The sequence below is a fragment of the Lissotriton helveticus genome, chromosome 1_1 (assembly GCF_964261635.1).
Source record: "Lissotriton helveticus chromosome 1_1, aLisHel1.1, whole genome shotgun sequence".
Taxonomy (NCBI): domain Eukaryota; kingdom Metazoa; phylum Chordata; class Amphibia; order Caudata; family Salamandridae; genus Lissotriton; species Lissotriton helveticus.
This window is the reverse complement of record NC_136057.1, coordinates 1739726868-1739752403: the sequence shown is the minus strand read 5'-3', so window position 1 is coordinate 1739752403 and position 25536 is coordinate 1739726868. Positions and strand designations below refer to the sequence as shown.

Here is a 25536-nt window from a genome sequence, read left to right as displayed (position 1 = left end):
AGACAAAATGTAATGTGGTTTATTTGAGTAATTATGGTTGTAACATTTTAGGTAACATTGATCCATTTGAAAACTCTATAAAACATGGAACTCATTTATGTTAAACAAGAGGAAAGAGCGTAGGACTGATAATTTGATATAGGAATATTTAAATTACAAAGCTGGTTATTCACTAGCATTGAAGATAAACAGAATATTATATTTTTACAATAGTAATCAATTTCGAATAACATTTGAATACATGTCAATTTATGGTTATATTTAGAGTATGAACATTTCAGAAATGTATTTTCTTGAGCATGCAATTTACGGTAAATGGAACAATAAAAGAACTTTAACTACAAAAGAAATTGAAATCAGACTTCTTCAATATGTAGGAAGTATTAAAGCAAAGGTGGCCCTGAAAGAGTTTTTTTGGACACCTACCGAGCACAAAGGACATCGGTATGAGGTTGGCGTAATTGTCGCAGTAGATGGATAGTTTCTCGAAGTTGCGTTTTTGATTGTCGGACAAGATAAACCTGTGTCAGTGGGTTGGTGGAGGAGAATAACAAGAAGTTGTTGGTTAGAGCATATATATCTCCAAAGTAGATAAAAAAGAAAGGAAATAAATGCATGCAAATTTGAAGAAAAAACAAACCACAAGAATAAAATAAGTTAGAGAAGAAACGGCAGATAAAGAGACTGATCTCTCCAACCTCTGATATACAACAACATACCAATGCACTAGCCTGAAGGACAAGCCGTCCTCTCCTGCCATTCATGGGTCCTACCTGTACATGAGGCTGAGCATCAGGTACACCACGAAGAACGCCAGGATCTCCTTGTACAGGAGTTTGTATATGCTACCTCGCCACAACAAGAGCAGCTTGTAGAACCCGCCAAAGCGGGTGTTGGAGACACGTGCAGAGTAGGAGACTGTCATGACGCCCACCGACTGTCAGCATAAACACTAGCTGCCAAACAAAAGGCAAAAAGCTGAAATAAAGACATGCAACATAATTATATCAGGTGCATAAGTGCATCAAACATATTTATGGAAGTCATTTTAAAAAATGAAGAAAAAAAATCCATCAGACCACTTCACAGATGTGCCTCTCTGTATTGAAATGCATGCACAGTTCAGAGGTGCATATATTTTTCCAAATAGTACAAAATTGATGGTCTAAAAATAAACAAATATTAAAAAGCTTTGTCTTAATACGCAACACTAATGTGCAGCCACATGTTCCCTGATGTTGCCCAAAAAAAAACCTCTTGTAGACTATATGTGCAAACTGCCCATGTAATTGCATTCATATAGCACCTACTACCCTTGATGAGGCATCGAAGTGCTTTTTCGGTGAGTAGCACGCTACTCTGGAACCCCAAAAAGGATTACTTGTGAATTAGTATAGGGAGATATGAAATTAATTTGAGTGGTGGACATGCGAGTTTGTTATTTGGATTATAAAAAGATAGTGAAGGGATAGAAGATGAAAGGGTTTGCATTTATATAGCGCTTGCTACCCCCGATGAGGATATTAAGAGCTTTTCAGTAGGTAGCATGCTACTCCGGAAACCAAATTGGATTAGTGGGGAATAGTATAGGGAAATATGTAATTAATTTGAGCGATGGACATTGTAGTCTGTTAGTTGGATTGAAAAGGATAGTGAAGGGATAGAAGAGGAAAGGGTCTAGAAAGTGTTTTGTTTTTTTGGAGCTCATAGCATTAGGAGGAGATTTGGGAGGAGTAAAAGGGAAGGGTTTAGAAAGGCTTGTTTGGGAGATCTGAATACTAAAACAGGTATGAGATAATGCAAACAGGGGTAGGTGAGGGACGAGTCTAGCAAGGTTTATTTTGGGGATAAGAGCAGTAGAATGGGGCTGGGATGAGTCAGAGCATGGAGGTAGAGGATATATTGAAAGAGGTATAGGGAAGAGGTATAGGGTATGCTCAATTAGAAGTAAAGTAATACATATAAAGATTCATAAGTGCATGGAAGGAATATATGCATCTTTAAGTTGTATTTAATAAACTCAGACTTTCAAGTGTTGCTGTACTTAAACTTAATTAGTTTCTTTTTTTTATTCAATAGTGAAGCAATTATAGTTATGATAAAAGATTTGCTTATTTGGGCAGTCAACTATATACATGATAAACATAGAATAATATAACCATAAGTAATATGTACATGTGTTAAGCAGAACTAACATCTAAATATTTAAATAAAAAATAATACATGTTTATACAAAGCAATATAGATATGTAGGTACACATCAAGAGCCCGAATAAATGCTTATATACAAAGGTATATGCTGCATATTTATGTTTGAGTATGGTGGTTATGTGGGGAAGGGCCAACTCTTGAGTAGTCTTCTGAAGATAAGGTGGTTATCTGTGGATCTTATGTTTGGGGTAAAGAGTTAATTTTATTCCTGATGAAGCGCCGTCCTGTTCCATGTTACGCTTTGTAGGTGATACAAAGCAGCCTAAATAAGGATCTTCTGCAACCGGTAATCAATGCTGGGCCTTCAAGGCAGGGGAAATGTGAACTTGTGGCTTTATATGTAAGAGTAGTCTGGCAGCAGAATTCTGTATCTGTTGTAGTCTTTTCATAGTAGTTAAAAATGATCTGTGGTAGAGGCTATTGGCCTAATAGAATTTTGACAGAACAAGAGAGAGATAGTAGCCTGGACCTTGTGTGGAAATCCGAGGTGGGGGAAGATGCGTTGCAGAGTTTTTATAGTAACAAAGCTTGATCTCAACTTAATGTAAATGCCATGGAAGGGAAACAAAGGCACACAGCTTGTTATCTCTTCACAAGCAGCTTTTGCCTTTGTTCAGTCACAGTGCCTTAAAGATGCATGCACTGTAAGAATGTCAGGTGTTTTGGCCTGTCCCAGTATATACACAAATAACATTTTCAATAGCACTATATTATTTCTTTTATAGCACTGTGCAACCCAATGCAGGGTGTCAGAGCTCTTCTCATAACATACACATTATACATTGACAATAAATCATGTACATGTGTAAATCAATGTACAAGATGAGTTACGTGAGACAAAGTTACAAGCTGTAGGAGTCACATGTACTTCATAGCTCACTGTGCTATATTACAAGGATTACAAAATATGTACTACAGGTAACAAAATGATCTGTGTTCAAAGCAGTAACCCACTTTACTATCTACATAAAATACAAATCGGTCATCTGTGTGCTGCAGATTATGCTTTGCAGGAAATGCATTAACTTTATATACTACTTTGATTCAAATCTGGGACTTCACAAAACACAGATCTCTCCAGCAAGTGAATTAACCTCCAGAGTTATCTCACCATTATTATTATTCCCTGAGATTTACTGGGCACCTTTACAGCAGATGCCTTAACCCATGAAATATTTTAAAATGCAGACTTTGCAAACAATTAGACAGAACAGATCTACCTTCATGTTTCACCTTGTTGTCAATTTCTTTCTGACAGGGTGTAAAACAATTAATTTATTAGTTGAGGTCCAGATTTTGAGTCACGATTGCAACTTTTTTGGCACAGTTTCAATGCCAAATCAAATTTGTTAAATCTCACAATGTGCTTAAATGTACCCATGTTACACGTGATGAACATGTATGAGGACTTAAGATCTGATGTCACTTCTTATGATGTCACATCTAGGGAGTTCACTTTCTGTTAGGTCATGTGCAATGTCACACGTCGTGACATCATGCGCTGTGATGGTTCGCGTCATGATTTCATCTGCATGCTGCAGTGAAGTCCCAGCACTTCTTTTTTTAAAACACTTGTGCCCTGCACAGAAGTGCAGGTACTTACTATTGAGAGTAAGTGTTTACTCCTGAGAAGTGCGGGTACACTCCCTTTAAGTGGATTGCAGCATTGCACAGATGTGCTAGTATTCTCCATTTCGAAAAGTGAAGGCATTATGTCCCGGACAGTACCTGTCCATTTAAAGCACTGCTTCAGATGCACCTAAATATCCGACTGAGCCGGGGGGAGTGGCTAGCCGAGCTGCGAGATGGCCGCTCTCTAAGCGAGCTCCACCGGCCGGGTGATTAATCCTGCTTTTATCCTGCTCAAATTGTGTTCGGAACTGTGCTAATAATACGTGGCTGACGGGGGAGAAGTCGGAGTGCATGGCAATGCTGCTTTTAAGCGAAATGGAGACGAGTTACTGAAGATCCGAACGCAGTTGTGTGGTGGCGGCTGCACTGGCAGTGCCGAAGCCAGAGATCGCCGGGCAGCCCCAGAAATATAGCCCGAGGCATCGGAGGCCGCTGGAGGCAGTGCTCGCTGACCTGCAAACCCCCACTGGGAGCTGCCGAGCGATGAGCAGATAAGACCCGAGAGGTTGCGGGGCTGAGCGGTTGGCTTCGCATGCAGTAACCTGCTGCGGTGTTCACGGACGAGAGTGAAAGTGCTACCAGCTGAGGCCTGGGGAATCGAGAAGATGGCGGAGGTCTGTGAGATGCATGCGAGCTGCTAGATCGCTGATATAGCGCATCCCTGAGCGGTAACTCGAGACTGCTTCAGCGCAGTGAGGGGAGCCTATCTGAGCTGTAAATTGCGCCGTCCTCGCATAGATTGTTCGGACCGCGACGCTGCGGAACAGGAGCACTGTGTCCGCCGAATGTCCTCCTAACCAGCAGGCATAGAGATGATCGGACACCGGTGGCGAGACAGACTGGGAAGACGTTACATCGAGCTGTGCATGGGACATAAGAGCAAGCGATACCTCTGCATACGAGAGACACACTACTAACTGCATGTGAGGGGATACAGTGAACCGCCATTGTGCTTAACCCGGCGACCCCGTAGTGCGGTGCAGTTGCGTGTAATCTATAGCGGCCTTGACCAGGCGAAACTCACAGGGCAGATCCATAGTCGCAAGAACAGACGAACTGGGTGTAGAAGTGGAGAACAAAAAAAAAGGAAACAAATGGCGCTGTGAGTGAATGCGGACGCAACTCGAGGTCATACTCAGGATGTGTACCCAGGGAGGTGGGAACTCCTAGACTGAGGCTGAGTAACATATACAGGGATTGCTCAGAAGCGGGCACCAAACTACGTATTCACATGATGATTGGAGTAATTTGCTGAACTAAAGCGCCAGAGACACAAGAAGCCCAAATTATAATGAGACTGGTGCAATTTAAGGTGCAGTGATTAAAAGCCGAGTGACACTAGACTCTAGTGGTGATAGAACTGTGGGATTGTTGTGGGGCCCAAGCTCGGAGAGGCTCGCATTTGGGAGCTACATTAGAAATTGAACTGTAAGGAGTGTGGACGTGAATCTGGGCCACCCCCAAATATATTGTGCACTGAGTGCCTAAGTTCAGCTGCAGTTGTTTCAGATCCCATATACAAGCGACACTATGGGTAAACAAGACCCAAAGCAACCAAAAATAACGTTTGCCGCCCGTCGTTCGACGAGACTGGCAGACTCCGAGCTTGGAGCACAGGGAGGCCCCGACATGGATACACAATCTGTGATGGGAGAGGATGATGTGAAGACCTTGTTGCGAGATATGCGCACTAGTCTTAGAAGTATTGACTCCAAACTAAACACGCTAACCCAACAACTAGACAATGTAAAAGCACAAGTCTCTGTGCGTGCACGAAACGAGAATAGATGGCCTAGAGAACCGTAATGTGGAATTTCATGAATTTCAAACAGAGACCGAAGACCAACTCTGGCAAATGGATAAACTGTTGGAAGTGATAAAAGCAAAGAACGACGACTTGGAGGCGAGGTCCTGAAGGAGTAACCTTTGCGTTACAGGCATTCCAGAAACAACAGCAATATAAACAAGCATTTGCAATGCAATAGGTCTCGCATTATTTAACTTTGAGCTATTATTGTAAATGGCAATGTTTTTTGCTTTATGCTATAGTTTTCTTATGTACATAAAAAGCTACATATAAAGTATTTGTTGTTAAAATTATTTATGCAGTATTTAAAGGCAAGCATTACCGCCTTCGGGTAAAGTCCGTGCTATATAAAAATGCATAAATACATGAATAAAGAAATACCGCCTTCGGGTAAAGTCCGCGTTATATAAAAATGCATAAATACATAAAAAAATAAATACCGCCTTCGGGTAAAGTCTGCGCTATATAAAAATGCATAATTAAATAAATAAATACATACCGCAAAACATCCTCGTTACTCTGCCGGCCTGCGACCAGGAAGTCAGGCAGGCCGGCGCGACACCCGGAAACAGGAAGTAGGAGGGCGGGAGCCTACCCCGCCTCCCACGGAAGAGCCGCGATTGGAGCCGTGTTGGGAGCAGGGAGCACCGGAGCAGGCAGGAGCCTACCCTGCGCCCCGGTGCCGAAGGAGAAAGGAAGAGTCCTGCTGCCGGGCCTTGCAGCTGAGGAGAGGAAGCCGGTGAGTGCGTTGCTGAGCGGCGGGCGGGCGGAGGGAGAGGAGCATGTAGGCGCGGGGGGGAGGCGGGCTGTGTATGTGTGTGCGTGCGTGTGTGTATGTGTCTTGGAGTGCGTGTGTGTGACTGTGAGGGAGGGGGTGTGTGTGTGAGCGAGTGTCTGTCTGCGACGTGTGTGTGTGTGTGTGTGTGTTATGCGCGGTAGGCTGGGAGGGCGGCGCATGCGCAGTAGGATGGGAGGGCGGCGCAGGACGGAACGTGCGCGTTCACGCAGCCAAATCCGACTGCTAAAAATAGTGCCAGTTTTGTGTCCCTCATTCCCCGGCATCCGACGGCTATAGAGTCTCTGTCCCTGTTCCAGGGCGAGACCTAAAAATGGAAATCTATATGACCGATCTCCTCCATGAGCTGTTTGATCCTCATCTATCACAGGTGTTTATAGTGGAGAGAGCACATAGAACATTAGGCCCGAAGCCACCAGTTGGGGGCACGCCCCGCCCCATCTTGGTTAAGCTGTTGAATTATCAAGATAGAGACGCCATTCTGCTCATAGCGAGAGAGAGGGGTCAGATTAAGCACCAAGGAAATTCTATATCGTTCTATCCGGACTTCACACCACTAGTGCAAGCCGCTCGTAGAGAATTTATTCCAGCGAAGCGCTTACTACTACAGGCGCAAATTCCATGCTCCCTACTGTACCCAGCTAAACTGAAGGTGTCTCATGATGGAACTGCACATTACTTTACGGATGCAAAATCTGCACTTAAATTCGCCAAACATGTTGCTGGCAAATCGTCCAGGAAGAGAGGAGACGGGGACACACCAGCAGTGCCCGTTGTCATGTTTGTTGTTGAAAACCAATAAACGCAAATTTTTAAAAAAAATATCCGACTGAGCCACGAGACTTGTAGGAATGAATGTGTGCGGGACAATGTGAGCAAGTGCTATCCCGTGGGCACTTCCGAAGCATCCCATCCGGTGCCCTAACCTCACGCACTTGGGTTGGCAGATCGCCAGTGATGACTTGCCCATTTATTGCCTACACAAGAATGTGTGGCTCTTGGTGTCCAGGCATACTCTACAAGTACTTACGTTTCACTTGTTGAGGATGGGCTTTGACCCTAGATGACCCCAGAGAATTTTCCCATGCTCACCTAGGACCGGAAGCTCCAGCTCGTGGGTTCTTCCTCCTCGCCCGTGTTCATTGGTCGGTATCTCCACCAGGAGCTGGCCTCCCTCCCATCCATGGTACTCCCAAGGAGACATTTTATTTACTCTCTTCAAAGTCTGCTAGGCTTAGTATGGCCAAAGCATCCCAGCGCTCCGCCACGGGCACTTCCATTTGAGTGTCTCACTCCTGCCTTCTCTCAGACAACCTCATCCGGCAACTGACTGACTGTCCTAGCATTAAATCTCACTCTTGCAAAAGGCACCAACAGATCACGTTTTAAACCTCACCCTCGGGGTGTGGCTTACGCGCCGGAGAGCAATGGCGGCTCGTCCGTGAGCTCCGACGAGATGTGGGAATCCCGCTGACCTACGGACCTCATTTCCTGCCCTGAGGAGCCTGCAATTTGCATTTCCCGAAACCGGAACATGCTCCACGAACGCCGATGGCGGCGTTCCCTCGTTTCCTGCTGTTTTTGAGGCTTAATTGACCTCAGGGGTCTTTCTGCTGCTACGGGACACGGGCGGCCGCCATTTTGTGCCGCCGAGCCCGCGTCTCTCCTCTCACGAACGCAGCACTTCACTCCACCAGAATGCAGTTCTTCCTCTTATGCTGCCAGCCTCCTTCCAGCATTTCTTCAGGTATGCCATAATTCACAAGGTAGCTGCAACCTTAAGCCGGCATGTTTCCTCTCAGACTCCGGCCGCCATTTTAGATCTCCGCTCTGCCTCCTCTCAGCCATTATCTGCTTTCATTCCATGCTCTGCCCTCTCACTATTGGCGCAACTAATGTTTTTCCAGACTGACTGCTCGCCCTCTTTATATTTCATTTTTCCTCTTTGAACTGCAAGACTTTCTCATATTTATAGAGCCCACGTTGCCCTCTGATGGATTGGTCCACGCTCTCCATTTCCTATTGGCTTTCTTTGTGACCTCCACTGCCCCTTCTTCGGAGAGCCTTTTTGTGAGTACTTTTCAGGGCATATTGTTTATCATTTTGTCAGCCTTGCCTGGTTCTGCTACTTTTGGGCTTTTTGTGAGTGACTTGCAAATTTCTTTTTTTTTTTGAGCTCACGTTTTTTCTTCAATTTTGGTGTTCCCTCACGTTGTTACCATGGCTCATGATGCGACTGCCTTTAAATCTTCTCTCACCGGCACAAAGCCCAAGCGTCTAAAAAATGACCCACCGGGGGAAGGAGCCAAGATGGCGACCGAGATGGCTGCGTAAACGCTCGGCTCCGTGAGCCTTCTCACCCCGCGCATACTTCCTGGCAATTATCCTGGGCCGTAACGGCATATTTATGTAGGCGAAGGATAATCTTCACTTACCGTTTGCTCCTGAGGCTTCTGCAGACCCGTTGCAATGTCCCCGAATGTTTTGCGGCCTTCACGGAGCTGGGACCGGGGCCTCGAGTACGAAGAGTGGCCGGCCGCGACTATAACAACAGCGGCCTCTGGTGCTGGTGAGGAGTCGGCCGGAGGGAACCGACGACCTGCTGGCCGATGGCGACAGTGCCGACCCAGCCCAACTTGCGGAGAACCATGTCGGGAGTGCGATACAGCTGGGTCGAGGGGAGTGCGTGATACTTGGGCCCCCACTCCGGTGTTGTATCCGGGCACACTAACGACTTTTCCCGGTGTCAGCGTGTGGCCCCCAGGGAGCGGCGGAGTTTTTAGCCTTTTGGTGACTCTCCGCTGAGAAACCTGCCTTGACTCTTGAGATTCCCGTTGTGAATCCTGTCCCTCCCTGGTGTGGTGCCCGGTCCCGAAGTGAGGTGGAGAAAGACGAGGCCGGATCGGCTAAGATGGCGGATAGCACCCTCTTACGCACACCTCATCCGGGCAGAGAATCCGTTGTGTGGGAGAGTCCTGGGGTCTGGCACCACGAGAAAGAGCACACGTCCAGAGATATATTGGCTGCGTTAACAACCCTGTATATGACCCTGAGCCGGGACGCCTGGGATCTGGGAAGACGGATGGCCGCCATTGTTGTCCCGCCGCTCCACATGGGCATGATTCAATCTCAAGGAAGCGCTGATGTGCCCGCCTCTGCGTCAGTTACAAACGTCCCAGCTGCGCCTACGGTCGTGGAGACGCCGACAGACCCGGTCCGTGATACCGCTTTGGATTGCCCTGTTGTCTGTGTGAGTGACTCGTCGGGGCCCTTATCTGTACGGCGGCTGCAGAAAAGACATCGATCCATAGTTTGGGCTGCCCCGGCGGCGTTTCAACGATTACTGGATTGTGTGACTCTCTTCCTGGCTGTTGAGACTGTATTCGGGCTGGGGGATGTTTCCGGAATCGCTACTGACACAGACGGATTTCCGCCATACGTATTCGGCTGGGTTTTGGGGGCTACGGTCCCATGGAGTAATGGCGCTGCCCGGTCCGCCCGGATTGATTGGATCCTCCGCAAGGCTCTGTATGCCGCTTGATGACTGGCTGCATGTGGGTACTATTGATAGAAAAGGCCAGGGGTGATACCGTCTGGGACATGGAGGAACGCATTGGTGGCTGACGGTGTTTAGGGGGGACACTCAACGGGGAGGTTATTGATTGAATTGATGATTCTTGCCTACTGTGGCTATTCTGACCTTGCTTTTATGATGTTTATAGTGCGCGATGGGTGAGGGGGAGGCCGGGTGGTTTGATAGAGGGCCCTTCTCCACTTTTTTTCCTTCTTTCTCTTTTTCTATTCTATATTTTGGGTTCTCCTTTAGGGTGATAGGCACGCTGCTGGGGGGGCAGGCCGTAGCCTTCTGCAGGGGTGCAGGGTAGGGGGTTGTTTATTTGTTCTCTCTTTGTCACTATGGCCCTTTGTCTTTTCTTCTTTATGGTGTCGTCGTTTTTCATGTTTCCTACAGTCTGTTTTGTGTTAGGGGCTGGGGTGCTGTTTGACACGTCCTGTATGTGTTGTTTACATTTATCCTGACTCATATGCCTTGCCCCCATGTCTTTAAGAGTGTTTGCACTCTTTGTTGATTTCTGTTTCATGTTGCTATTGTAGGACCATGTGTGACCGTATGGCAATTATTCTGCTATTTTTTCTTTTTTCTTTTTCTTCACTGTTAAATGAACCCTATTGAATCCTGATTATCACACTGTATGCTTGAATAAGAGTTATATCCTGGATACGTATCTGACCCCGACTTACGGGTTGCTGTATCTTTCTATATTGCTTTGCTGAATTTCCGAATTGACTAGCGGCCGGCCGGAAGGGTTGTAGGCCTATGCTTGTATTTATGTGAAGTGATAATAAAGGTTCTAAAAAAAAAAAAAAGACCAACCATCCCCTATTCATACCGCCTCTAACCCTATTCTGGACTCCATCTTAGAGGAAGTGAGGGGGCTTCAACCTTTTATGTCTGCCACTAATGAAAAACTTAAGCAAATTGAAGAACGATGGTCGTTATGGAAGGCAAGGTCTTAAATTTAGAACAACGTGTCAGTGACCTTCAGGATGCCTCTTCTAAAATACACTTATTGGAAAAAGAAATTCAACAATTAAAGCTTCACACCGAGGACCTTGAAAATCAAAATCGTAGAAATAACCTACGTATTTATGGTGTTCCAGAAAATTTGGAGGGGTCTGATATGGTGTCCTTCGTACGGAAATTCCTGCATGAACTTTTGGATCTTCAACCTACTTCTCAACATCCAAAGGGCCCACCGTCTAGGACGTCTTACCTCTAATGCGTCTAAACCTCGTGGTATTATCCTCCTTTTTCTTGAATTTACTGAACTAATGCAAGTTCTCAAAGCTGCACGACTCAAACGACGTCTTCTATGGTCTGGACATAACATTTTTATCTCACAAGACCTTTCTAATGCCACAAATGTGCGACGTAAGGAATTTTTGAATCTTCGTCCTCAAATGCGACAGTTGAACATCCAATATGGTATCCTTCATCCTTGTTTCTGCAAGATCACCCATAATGGCCGTACACGAACCTTTGATGATCCTCAGAAGCTCCATGCATATCTTCAAAGTATCTCTACATCTACAATGGACACTAACGTCTGATATTTTTCATCCTTCTGAGTGTACTTAAGCTGAGGATTTGATCTATTATGGCTCCATTTTCAGGTTTCTCTTCTCTGTCCTTATCTCTTTGAGGTTCTTTCTTTTCCTCAGTCTTTCCTCTTATTTTTCTTCGCCTGTTGCTTGCTGGTGTCCGTATTCTCTCTGGCGTCTCTTCACTCCCGATGTCTTGTTTTCTTCTTTCTTCTCAGATCAGGCACTTTTGCCTTGATCTGTTTACTCTTCTCTTTCTTCTTATCTTCCTCTTTTCTCTTCTCACCCTTCTCTCCTCTTTCATGTTCTGCTCTTGACTGGTTTCCTTTCTTGCTCTCCCTTTCTCCTACATTCTCTCTTTTTTCTTTTCTATATATCCTATGTTGGTGTGTACTTTGTATTTGGGTGCATTTTATATAGTCCCTCTGAATGTGTTGGATATTTTCTTCATACATCAAGTGTTTGATCGTTGTTTTTCCTTTCTTTGTCGTTCTTCTCCTGCAGTGTATCCACTCCAAGTGTACCCCCCCTTCCTTGCCTTCCGTCATGTGTAAGTTTGTCACGTGGAACGTTCGAGGTCTTGGACATCCTGTCAAGCGTCAAAAGGTATTGTCTCACTTGTCCAAACTTAATTCACAGGTTGTTTTTCTCCAAGAGACTCAATGTTCTGATGTCGAATCAGCTAAGCTAAAGCGACAATGGGTGGGTCAGGTTGTGTTTTCTCCTGCTGTCAACAAAAAAGGGGGTGTTGCAATTTTATTCCACAAGAGTTTATCCGTTCAAATTATTTCTTCTCAACATGATGATGAGGGGCTTTGGGTAATTGCTAAGGTTATCGTGCAAAACAAGACGCTGGTTTTGCTCAACATTTATGGTCCTGTTCGCCCTGACCCCCAGTTTTGGAATAATATCAAAATTCTTATTTCATCAATAGACTGCCCCAATATTGTACTTGCTGGTGATTTTAACCAATGGTTAGATCCTTTTGCTGATAGACTCATCAAGCAAATTTCATCCTGACAAAACCCATAAATGTTTTCAATCTGCCATTGCCTCTCGTCCCCTCTATGATGTATGGAAAACGTGTAATCCAGATTCTCTGGAATATACCTTTTTCTCAAATGTTCATCACACCCGTTCCAGGATTGATTATCTTATGGTTAGTAAATCTTTACTCCCTGCTATTCAAACGTCTGAAATTGGTTCCATTTTTCTTTCTGATCATGCCCCTGTACATGCACTCCTTGATCTGGCCCAAACTTCCTCCAAATTTAGTCGCTGGAAATTCAACACATTTCTGCTGTCTGATACTATATTTGTAAACAAAGTTACTGCTTTTATTAATGAATTTTTTGTGTTCAATAACCCATCAGACACCTCTATCCATAACACCTGGGATGCTTTTAAAGTAGCACTGCGAGCCTTTGTTATATCCCATGTCTCCCAAAAGACGAAAATTAATAAAACTAAATATGAAGACCAACTCAAGACTATTAAACATCTTGAACATATCTAATTTTCATCTAAATCTCCTGATGCCCTTCACAATCTGGTCAAAGCTAAAACTGAATTGAATAAAATCGCCACAGTAGAAGCTTGCCATACCTTACTAAAAATGTAATCTAAATTCCATGGGGGTCAAAACAAGTCCGGTAAAATGTTAGCAAACTATTTAAAGATAAAATCTGAACGTAAAAATGTTGGCCCTATTCTTAATGACGCTACCAACAAACTAGTTACTTCCGACGAAGACATTGCAGAAGTTTTTCATAACTATTACCAAGCTCTTTATACTGATGATACATGTCCCTCTGCCCCTAATCTATCATCATTTTTTGACGGCCTACCTCCGCCTCCATCCCTCCCTGATGAATTTGCCCAGTTAGAAAAAGATATTACCCCTCAGGAAGTTTTTCGAGCAATTAACTCTCTCAAAAAATCAAAAGCCCCAGGACCGGATGGATTGCCCGTCGAGTTCTACTCCTCATTTCATGCCATATTTGTCCCAAAATTATTGCAGCTTTTTAATTCATTCATTGCTGATGCTAAGGCCTCTGGCTCCTTCATGGATGCTCTCATTGTTATTATTCCTAAACCATACAAAGACCACTCTCAATGTAAAAATTATCGTCCTATCTCCCTGATTAACTATGATTGTAAGATTTTTGCTAAAATTTTTGCTAAAATCCTTGCCTCCTGTCTAGATTCTCTTATTCCGCTTTTGATTAAAACTGACCAGGTTGGTTTTGTGAAGGGTAGACTTGCAGCTGATAATGCTCGTATGTTTTGTAATATAATTTCCCACAGTAAAAATTTCAAGGACCCCTTAGCAGCCTTATCCCTGGATGCTGAAAAGGCCTTTGATCATATTAACTGGCAATTTATGTTCCGTACGCTTAACTGGTTTCGTTTTGGCCCCACTTTTATTTCTTTGGTTAAACTTTTATACTCCTCCCCTAGAGCTAGTATTTTTGTTAATAACCAATTTTCTAGATTTGTTCCCTTATCTCGTGGCACTAGACAAGGTTGTCCCCTCTCCCCATTGTTGTTTATCCTTTGTCTTGAACCATTTCTGGAACGAATCCGAGCTAATCCTGACATTCATGGTTTTAACTTTACCTCTACTGAAACAAAAATCTCTGCTTATGCTGATGACATTTTGGTTTACATGGGTAACCCGGTCACCTCTCTCCCTCCCTTTTTGGATGAAGTTAGTTTGTATTCTTCCATTTCTGGATCCAAACTCAATTTATCTAAAACAGAAGTTCTCCCGTTAAACTCTGCCTGCTATCAATATATGTTTAGTTCTACTGATTTCACGTGGTGTCCTTCCAACCTCAAATACCTGGGTATTTGGTTTTCCTCCTCGCTCCCTAACACACTCAAACTTACCTTTGCCTCCCTTACACAGAAACTTCAATCTCTCCTTAATCTATGGTCCCCCCTATTTCTGTCATGGTGGGGTAGACTCGATGCTATTAAAATGATGATCACTCCTCATGTCCTTTATACTGTCTCTATGCTTCCTATAAAAATTACCAATCGTATTAATTCGATTTGCTCTAAATTCCTGGGGAACAACAAACACCCTCGCATTGCGTTACATAAACTCGTTCGTCCTAAGAACGAAGGGGGTGTCAGTTTCCCTAATTTTAAAACCTACCATTCTGCTTTCCTGATTAAACAATCCTTTTCTTTACCATATGATTTTGTGGATGCTCCATTACCCCGCTGGGTTACTTTTGAACGTTCACTATTAAAGGATTTCTCATTCCAACACATTGTCTTTATGTCAAACTGTTCCTTCCTATCCAAGCACCCGGTTCTTAAGTATTCCCAAACTTTGCTTCATAACACTTTCTCTAAAGACCTTTCGCCCATTCAATGTTTCTTGTCCTCACTTGTGTGGTATAACAAATTCCTCAAATATAAGGGTAAATCCTTCTACTACAAACATTGGAAAGAGAAGAACGTTCTATTTGTCCATCAATTTTTTTTTCTAATTCATCCCTTCTCCCCTTTTCTGACATGCAAACTTTGTACCATTTACCCTTATCTTGTCTTCCAGAATACACAAATATTATTACCGCTTTACTAGCTCACTTGTCCACTCTCTCTGCTCCTGATACTTTACCGTCCTTTATTCCATCTACTCCCCTATATCCTTTATTTTCATTACAACAACCTAAAGCTGCCTTTGTTTATAACATTTTGTTATCAAATACTACTGTTAGATCTAAATCACCTGTTGAGAATGTCTGGGAAACTGATTTATCTATTTCCTTATCTGTTGATGTATGGGATTGTTTATGGTCCAAATTGTTTAAGGTTTCAATTTCTGCACGCATTACTCAGTCGTTATTTTTTATCTATCATAGAGCTGTTATTACGCCTGTAAGTATTTCTAGGTTTTCCTCATCAACCTCTTCACTATGCTGGTCGTGCTCTTTAGAAACAGGTACACTTAAACATCTTTTATATGAATGTTCTTCTGTTTTATCCTTTTGGAATCTTTGCATGAGAAGTTTATTAATCTTCTCCCGTCTAATTTTTGAACGTGTTTCTAGGTTCTGTTTCAACTGATATTGATATTGTACCTTCTAATGCTCGATTGCTTGATCTTTTTATTGCTGTTGCTTTTAAAGTTATTTTATCTTGTTGGAAAGATAATTCTAAGCTGTCTGTAGTTTCCTGGTGGAATTTCATATGTGACGAACACAGAATTGCTATCGCTTCCTCCTCCTCTGTATCCCTAAAAATTAAATCTGATCTTCTTTGGCTTCCCTTTACTTCCTATCTTTCCTCTACATCACCTAATTGTCTCCCTAGTTAACTTTTCTTTCACTATTTTATTTTCCATTTTATTTCCATCTTAGATCCCCTCCTGTCTCTATCGCCTGTTTGCCCCTTCTCCCTCTTTCCTTCTTTTCTCTTTTCATCTTTCTGTCTTTTCTTTTCCTTGACCCTTTTCTCCCTTTCACTTCTCCTTCCACATATGCCTTATGTTTTATATTATTATTATTTCCATTTATACTACTGTAAGGCTTTGTATTGTGCTCCTTTAAAACCAAATAAAAATGTCTTAAACAGAAAAAAAAACCTCACCCTCATTTATATGACCACGCCCCTTTGAGATACTACACCCCCCCCCCCCAACACACAGCTTAGTTATCCAACCTAACCCCCTGGAAGCACTTCTAGTTAGGACACTTGAACAGGTCAGGTCTTCAAAAAGCCCCATCCACCCCCCACCACCCTCCCCCATCAGTTACTCTGTGGATGCGTTTTGCCCACGGACATGGCTGGCCATAGAGTTCTCTTGGTGCCATACACAGAAATGCCCACATCTTGTCTGTGTGTACGCACAAAACACAAGTTATTGAACATATGTATTTATATAGAAATGGGTGCTTAATTTATATGGGGGTAAAAAAGGTGTCAGGAGGCCACTGTTCCAGTGCTGCGTGTACCTTTCATTGCCCCTGCCAGTGACTGCACCAACCCAACTACTAACCATCACACTCCTACAATTCAGACCACTGCGGGCCCCCAAAGCTATACGAACGACTTGCAGGCAGGTATTTGTCGTTTTAATGTGCATTCAATTAATAGACAACGGTTGCTCTGGTCATCTCTAAATTAATCACACAGCGTCACCAATAACAGACCGTTATAAGTGCCGATAATGACAATGAAGTGCCTGTGTCGAGCACCGGCTCAAATTAAGCACCAAGTAAAGTAACCATGAACAAATTCCACACCTTTGCATGTTCCTTGCCTAAGGAACGAGCGAGCTGGTGCGTACAGGCTGCGATGAAAGTCACCTGGGCCGTGAAAGAGCTCGGCTGTGCCTTTACTCCTGCCGCCTCAAGCAAATGCCCGAGTGCGCTGCCCACAGACATGGACTCGCCTGCAGCCCTTCCCCCCCAAAGGAGGGACACACCCGACCGATAGACGGCACGTTGCCTAACGGTGCTGGGTCCATTTCCAGAGTGGGGGTGCTGCCGTCAAAGGGACATCCCTGAAGTTCACATAAATCCAAGGGGGGGGGGGCGGCTGAAACTTTAAGCAATAGGCAGAGTTGAGTTGCAGGGGCTTTTGGAAGGGGTGAAAACATCAAAGCCTCATTAACATGCACATGGTCTTTTAAAGACCTGTGAAGTGCTCGGGTGCGGCTGTGTGTGCCCGGGAGCCGTCTGAGCCCGGGCTGCCACACAAGGGGGGTAGGGGGGGCTAAAGCCCTTTGATTCCAATGGGTGTTGTGCGCCTGCACACAGACATTTACATAGTCAAACTAGAAGTGCACGTGGATAGAAGACTGTATGTGAATTAGTCATTTCATCGAGATGAGATATCTGGACTAAGTAGGTGCAAAGTGAGTGTGGGAGAGGGCATTTTATCCGGTTCCCAGTAGCGGGCGCGACCAGCTCTCCCCGGCCCAGCTCAGGATACTGGCGGAGAAACCCCGTAATGCTACCTCACCCCTCCCGAAAACTCTCTTAACTCCCATTTATAGACCCCACTCGCAATACGCCTCCCACCCTAGGGCCCCTCACTAGGGAAACCTCGCCCGAGGTACCAAATACATTCTAATCTCTTCCTTCCGTGATACCCCAAAGACTCACCTTTAATGTCGGTGCAGATGAACCAGTCCAAGTGCTTTACAATGCATTCTGGAACTTGTTGGCATCTTTGTCGATGTTTTAATTCAGAGCACGGGTACCGTAATGCAAAGAAAACCCTCGAAGACAAGATCAGCGACTTCCTTATGGGCTGGGAAACTCGAACCTTCTCTTCCGCAGGCCCGTCTTCAGGTGCTTCCCCTCAAGCCACGAATTTCCATCCAACCCCCTCCTCTTATGTCAATGTTTGCTCCCCCCACCCCCTTTAGCAGGTCTTGTGGGATTCCTACCACTGATCTTTCCTGCCCCCTACCCTTTATCGCACTGCGCATTCCCCCGCTACTCACAGCACAGTACACTAGCCCCCTTTTTCCCCCCTCGGTGTACCCCACTCCCCTGGTTCGTTATCTTTCTTCACCATCACTCCCTCATTTTCATTCACCTCACAACTCCCTCCAAAATCGCGCCTCTCACCTTCCCCTGGCCACGCCTCACTCTCTGGGTACAATGTGTGTGCTGCACGGGACACCACCTCTAGTCCATCAGGTGCAATCCGCTCTCCCCCTTACAAATTCCAGTATATGCCCCCAGTCACGTGCAGAACGCTCAAGAATCCCGGTTCCGCGCGCGAGCAGCTTATCCAGCCCAGAGGGCTGCTTTGCATCCTGGGACTTGCAGTCCCATTTATTCCAGAATGCACAGGTGCAAAAACACTAACGGGTCACATCCTCCTCGGCACCCATGGAACGGGTAAATCTGAGCACTCGCTAAGGATGTGCTGGCTCGTGCCCTCAGGTAGCCTCTGTGCACTCCTCTTACTCTGAGGTGCAGGGTGTGCTCTACTCTTCCCCTCCCCCTCGACTGACTTACTCTTCTCCCACGGGTAAGGGTGCCCCTCCCTCGTGTAAGGGTGCCCCTCCCTCGTGTAAAACTGCCCCCATGTACGAACTGTGCTCCCAAGTAGCCTTTGTTGCACCCAGTGCTCGAAATGGAAACATAGAAGTGCTTGTTTCTGAGAAGTGCTGGTACTCTCCAATTAAATGTGTTGCATTTCTCTTGAGAAGTGCCGGCACTCTCCATCTCAAAATAAAAAAAAGTACCGGTACTCCGTACGGACAGTACAGCCTTTTTAAAGCACTGGTGAAACATCAAACTCTGGGGTGCAGGCAGGCTGGCTTCCACCTTTGCCCCAGGTACAGGTTAACCCCCACCCCCTTTTCCCCTCAGGTACCGTCGTTACTGCCCTCTTACCCTCGGGTTGAGGCTGTGCTTCCCTCGTGCTCGCAGGTACAGACGGTGTTCCCCTCGTGCTCGCAGGTACAGACGGTGTTCCCCTCGTGCTCGCAGGTACAGACTGTGCTTCTCTCCTCCTGGGTCTGCTGCTTCTGTCTGTTCTGCTCAATCTGCCTGCACACTTCAGGAAGCTGCACCTGCCCCTCTGCTCACCCCTCCCACCGGGGCAGGCTTTTTGTTTTGGTCTAACCAGGCCTCGAGCCCTGCTGGCAGGTTGTTAGTACTGGGGGTTGAGGATGTCCAGCCCTGGGTCGGCACATCTCCACCGCCCCTCGTTAACAGACTATTGCGCCTGTTTGTCCCTCTGTAGCAGGGTCCATATTTCTAGTAGACACCGCCCTCGTCCTCAGACTGTGTCCCTCTTTAAGTTTGTCTTTAGTTCGGCCTCGTCCTCATCTCTTGCGGGTGCTTAGCCTCATGGAAGCGCCGTCCCTCACCTGACTGTGCCCTCTTTAACAGTGGCTGTCTCTCTTTTTGAGGCACTGCCCGTCTCCCCAGAGCAGTCACATTGATGCAGTCCGCGGAGGAATAGCCAGGGCCGCTGAAATCATGCAGCAGGGGAGCGCCAAATTATGCGGCATGGAAGACTAAATTATGTGGTAAGAACACGCAAATTGAGGCGCAAAGCTGCACATTTCGTGCTATTATGACTTTACACGTTAACTCTATCTGGGCAAATGTTTCACCCCATTAGTACCAGTTTAACACCCAAATACAGTGATGAGCAACAGAGGACGGACCAGTCATCTTTTGCAAAAGGTCTTCCACCTACCCATGTTGCCCCGTTTTTATAGACCCAATTTATGTTTTGTCTAGATCTGCAGCTTATGCACCCGATGATGGATTATGTGGTAAATATGTCCAATCCATAATAATGCGGAAACCACCGCAGCCCAAACCAATCACAACATTCCAATTCGAGTAGCTCGAGTGTAAGATTATTAATTGGCATTATTGGACTGATTTCTTTTAATGGGGTGAGGGGGGCTACAAGTCGCAGAGGGCAAACTAAATCCTGGACTGATTAAGTCACTCATGTGTGGACCTGTGACACTTGGAGGTTCGGTCTCTGACAGGCTTTGTCCCGCAGGGCAGGTTTTTTCTCATGGCTGGAAGCAGTGGAGCTTTGGTTATGTGCTGAAATGCAATGCAGTGGTGAGCCAGCCTCTCAGAAAGGATTCGGAGACTGACTGACCTCAAATGTCCCCCAGCCAAGTTTCTGTGCTTTATGGTGCGGGGTGCACTGAAATGTTGACTAACGAGTAAATGATCCAGCTGTGAAGCCCATTGGGGGCAGCGGCTGCACCTGGGTCTGAAATAGGGTCCCGCGAGAGCACGAGGGAGGAGGGAAGTGGGAGGTTATCGAAATCTCACTGAAATGCTCTAATAAATACTTCATGGCGCGAGAGGACCACAGAGATGACAGCGTCAAGGAGAAGAGGGAGCATTGACGGAAGGAGCAGTGAAGACTGCTTCTATCACCCACAAAGCCTTGCGCACCTCTACCCCTCGCTATCTGGCTAATAAACTCAAAATCTCAGGCGGCTCTTGACCTTCAGCAATGCTGACAACTCACTGCTCGAACCTCCTACCTTCAAAAGGGAAATATTTATGGCTCAATCCTGCTCGGGTGATGCGGCTAGATTTTGGAACTCACTTTCTCCATCCATCCCTCCCCACCACCGCCTCTTTCCAGACTTTCAAAACAGATCTTAAAACTCTTCTCCTCCAAAGGCACTTCCTGGAATAATTCAATTTCTTGACCCTTCGGGCCATCTGACACAACTTTGTAAATATGTATCTTATTCCTGTAACTCTGGCACCTTTTTTTTGTTTTTTACGATGTATATTATATGCAACTGGTTAGCGTTGTAACTGTTTTTATGTAACTTGTTACAAGTTGTTAGTGTGTTTTGTCTATCTTGTGGAGCTTTTGTAAATTACTTGGTTCTCCTGTAAAACACTCTGACACCTTTGGGTAAAGTTCGAGCTATAATAAAGCTGCATTAAATAATTAAATCAATAAATAAAGCAGCGCATGGTGTGGTAGGGGAAAGAGTGCAAGACACCATCCAGTCTCGCCCTCAAGCCCTGCGCAGAGGTTCCCGATCCATTCCTGCAGTCAGTGTAGAGATCTCAGTATGGGTGCAACAGAGACCCTGCCGGTATGTAGCAAGGATGCCATGGGCCCTAGTGCAAACCTAGGAAAATGACCCATTTGACTGCTGTTGGGGTATTGAAGCAGCAATTTTTTTTAAGGTTCAGTGCCTCCCTCTGGGCTGTGGTGCCACTGCACCTGCTGTACCAATGCTAGCTATGCCCTTGAGGCCTCAGCTCCTGCGCGCAGGGCAGCCCACCGTTTGGGCGCCCGAGTCACCCTAATGCCTTTGGATTTCTGCAAGACATGGGAGTCGCAGCGGCTCCTCAACACATTCTGGGTTGGTTGGGAGGCTAACATTGTGTAACAACGCCGGATCTCGGGGCGTGCAATGTCAGCTGCAAATATCTCACCCCGGCCAACTCTTACCTTTCCGTTCTGGTGCGTCCAAAACAAGTACCAGAAGGTAGTGAGTTGAAAGGCAAAGCTGGGTGAGCTCCTCGCACGTGACCTGAGTCAGCTTGAGGTCTCTGGACTGGGCAGGTACTCACCCAGGGGTGTAGCTACCATTGGCGCAGCAGGTGCAGTGGCACTGGGCATGCTTCCCTGGAGTGGATGAGCTACTCACAACCCACGTGGGACAATTTAAAGGGTTATTCTCGGTCACTTCTGCACCTTTCACATTCAGTCTCTCCCAATTGAGCATGTCCGTAATCCACTTGCCCCCTCCACACACACACAGGGTACCCCCACCTTTAATTATGCTTGTTTACGGTACATTCTCTCCTGCCAGCCCTCATCACCAGATCAGAGATAGATCAGAGCTTCTCGGCTGGACACGGGGCTACAGGGGAGCCAAGCGTAAGCCCCCACCCCGAAAGACCTCAGACCTTGCGTGCCCAGATTACTTGCTTTAGTGGAGATGCCTCAACGACCCTGGAACTAGAAAGTACAAATAGGGTTCTTGGTTAAACTAAGGATCAGTTCTCCAACTTTCATATACTTCGGTAAACTAACTCAGGGCTGCGAATCTGAGTCCTTCAGACTGAGATAAAATGAGGAACAATGTGGTACTAGAACTCGAACCCTCCTCGCCATGCACTGCGTGTACCACCACATATTGCATCACTCCGGACATGTCCAATGACTGCAATGATAACATCCCTACTGGCATCAGAAATGACATGTTTGATAAAAACACTGCACATGGCAATGGCGCAAGTTAGACTTAATCTAGGGCAAGAGTTATAGTTACCTGAGATCACTAGTACTGGTCAGGGCACAAGTCGTAAAAAAAGAAGTGGGGTGACGCTGTCACCGGGAGTGACGTCACGAAAGGTGCCGAGCTCCTCGTCCCAGAGAGGCCAAAGAGTGAAGTCTAGCTGTTTGGCAGGGGGGACGGTGTCCCCCCGATAAAATAAGTGGGGGGACGCCATCCACCCGCGTGGTACCCCGACTCGAGCCCTGGTACTGGTACATTTCAGTGGTTTTGTTAGTTTAAAATGTTATGTTTTAACTGACATTTGAACCTAACTAATATTCCTTTAACCTTTTGTTTTTTTCAGTGTGTGTGCCAATATATATATATATTCCTTCGTCCTGCGGAGATTGCCGCGTTGGGAGGTTGAGCGGTACTGGTTTTGCGAGTGCACCCTCGCAACGGAAGCACCCGCCTGAGAGTGCGACGCGCTGGTGCTTTTTGAGCTTCAATATATATATATATATATATATATATATATATATATATATATATATATATATATATATATATATATATATATATATATATATATATATATATATATATATATATATATATTTTTTTTTTTTTTTCACTGAAAAAACCATAGGTTTTACACCAGTTATAGTTAGCTGGAAATTTTACTCGCATAAAACCATTGAAATTCCCACGTTATAGTTAGTTGGACTCACTATAACTTGCGCGTGCAATGCACTGCTGATGACGTCACATATTACATCACTCATGACATGGTCAGTGACATCACTCATGACATCACTGATGACACCATCCAGTGAATGTGTGTCTTTTTGAAAAATAAATATTAGTGAGTAATGTTTAAATATTTAAATATATGTATTAATGTTTCACTTTGTGTATAAGTGGCTGCATGGGTTGGTGAGTAGCTACATGTGTAGGTATATGGGTTATTAGATTTTTTAAATATAAATATGAGTGTCTATATGTTTGGTGGGGGTGTTACTTAGCACATAGATGCATGAATGACTGACTCTCTCTTTGTATGTGTTTTGAAGACAGCATATGTGCAGGACTGTATGGGTGGATGAGTGTGTATATGTGTGTGTTAGTGAGTGAATGACTGTCTCACTAGTGTCTTTATCAGTAACTACATATGTTTTAATCTAGTATATGTGATTATTGATGTATATAAGTGAGTATATGTGAGAGTGAGGGATTCTAAGAGTTCCTGTTTAAATTAGTATGTGTTTCTATAAGTGATTGTTTAAGAGAGTAAGTATGTGTAAGTTTCCTTAGAAGTAAAGTGGTAGTGTGTGTATAGCTGTATATGCTAATGAATGGATGTTCAATAGTTTATTTGCATGTGTGAGTATGTGTGTGAGTAACTTTTGGATGCCTGTCAGTGTGTAACAGGATGTATAGGTGTATCACTACATATGATGAGTGAGTGTATGTATGAGTGACTATATAGAACTGTTGGTGAATCAGTGCATGTGTATATAGATGGTGGAATTATTCAATTGGTTGTTGTAACTGGTATGGGTATCTCCATTTTTAAAACATTTTTTGTTTCTATTCTTGAATATGTGTTTTAAGGGTTACATTACAGTGAAAAGAGGTCTGTCACTCTGTCACAAGGATGGTGTCATCAGTGATGTCATGAGTGATGTCACTGACCATGTCATGAGTGATGTAATATGTGACGTCATCAGCAGTGCATTGCACGCGCAAGTTATAGTGAGTCCAACTAACTATAACGTGGGAATTTCAATGGTTTTATGCGAGTAAAATTTCCAGCTAACTATAACTGGTGTAAAACCTATGGTTTTTTTCAGTGAATTTAATAGGTTTTTTAAATGCTAATTCCTAACTATAACTGGTGTGAAACCTATGGTTTTTTCAGTGAATTTCAATGGTTTTTTAATAGCAAATCTTAATAGGTATAGAAAGTGAAACATTTTAAAACGAATTTTATATTGTATAAACATGTAAAAAAAAAAAAAAAAAAAAATTTTATTTGTAACCCAGGGGCGCTCCCGGGGCGCGTACCGGTGAACGCACCGGTAAGTGCAATGTTACGGCGCGCCCCGGGGCGCGTACCGGGGAGCGTCCCGTTAGCGCTATTCTCGCGAACGAAAACAACATCGTGACGTTTCGCGTGATGCGTCATATGACGCACAGCGTAATCGCAACCAAAAGCACGCGATCGCATACGATCGCGAAACGTCCTGACACGCTTACGCTACACACCCACGGGCGCGCCCCGGTGCGTGTAGCGTAAGCGCGTCGTGTCATGTGACCTGAAAATAACACTTTCTATTGGTGCAGAACAGTTTTGGTTTCTGTTGGACAGGCCCCACGAAGGGCTCGCTCCCTCCCCGCATGACAGGGCCCAGACATCGGCTCTCCGGGTGCTACCCGCAGAAACAACCCGCAACCCGTCCCCCTCCGGGACGCCCGCTCCCGGATATCTCTGTGCCACGGGCCCAGGCCCCCGTCAACCCCATTGCCCGGCCCAGCCGCCATCTTGGACACTGCACCACGCGGCCGCGTGGCCTCGGCTCGACCCCAACCCTGGGCCTGGCCGGGCCCCGACATCCCGGCACCACCATCCATCCAGGAGGTGAACGGACCACTTGGCAGGTTAATGGGAGAAAGAAGTGTCGATGGCTCTCCCCCGCCAGGTGCCGATCGCCCCCAGCCTCCCCGGGTGCTGGCTCCACCCCCCTGCTGGGTGTCTGGACTCCCTCATCCCGGACCTCCCGACCTCCCAGTGCAAGGGTCCGGACATCAAAGGGCGCCAGACCTATAACTGAGGCAGCCCCAGAGCAGGAAGGCAGTTGTATCCTGGAGTCGAGAGACACCGAGAAGAACTCATCCTTGACGGACTGCTGGCGCTGCCGCAGCCCTGCCTTGTGAACTATTGTCCTGCCTGCTGGCGCTGCCGCGGCCTTCTGCACCGTTCATCCTCGTGGGACCTGCTGGCGCTGCCGCGGCCCGTTGTAACCGTCATCCTCGTTGGGACCTGCTGGCGCTGCCGCGGCCCGTTGCCACCTACGACCTCTTCGGGACCTGCTGGCGCTGCCGCGGCCCGTTGCCACCTACGACCTCTTCGGGACCTGCTGGCGCTGCCGCGGTCTGACCCGTCCGAACGCCGAGCTCGAGGATTGTGAGCTACCACCGTTTCACCTCAGTACCTGTAGGTACCAAGACTGTCCCGCTACCCCCTTCCCCTAA

The 25536-nt window shown here is 45.7% G+C and overlaps 1 protein-coding gene across 8 annotated transcripts in view; it reads right to left on the bottom strand.

The window, feature by feature from the left end:
• Window positions 1-19282, bottom strand: part of BEST2 (bestrophin 2) — a 140951-nt gene extending 121669 nt beyond the window's left edge. For 2 of the 8 annotated variants that reach the window (XM_078689223.1, XM_078689224.1), the window contains exons 1-3: window positions 18941-19280; window positions 774-978; window positions 427-521 (exon numbers count right to left, since the gene is read on the bottom strand). In XM_078689223.1, the coding sequence (XP_078545349.1) occupies window positions 427-521; window positions 774-925 (247 nt within the window). In that variant the 5' untranslated portion in view covers window positions 926-978; window positions 18941-19280. Of the gene's footprint in view, window positions 1-426; window positions 522-773; window positions 979-17692; window positions 17860-18163; window positions 18307-18940 lie in introns of those variants that run through there. The other 6 variants (XM_078689225.1, XM_078689217.1, XM_078689218.1 and 3 more) reach the window with 6 other exon arrangements.
• Between the last annotated feature and the right edge of the window lie 6254 nt (window positions 19283-25536).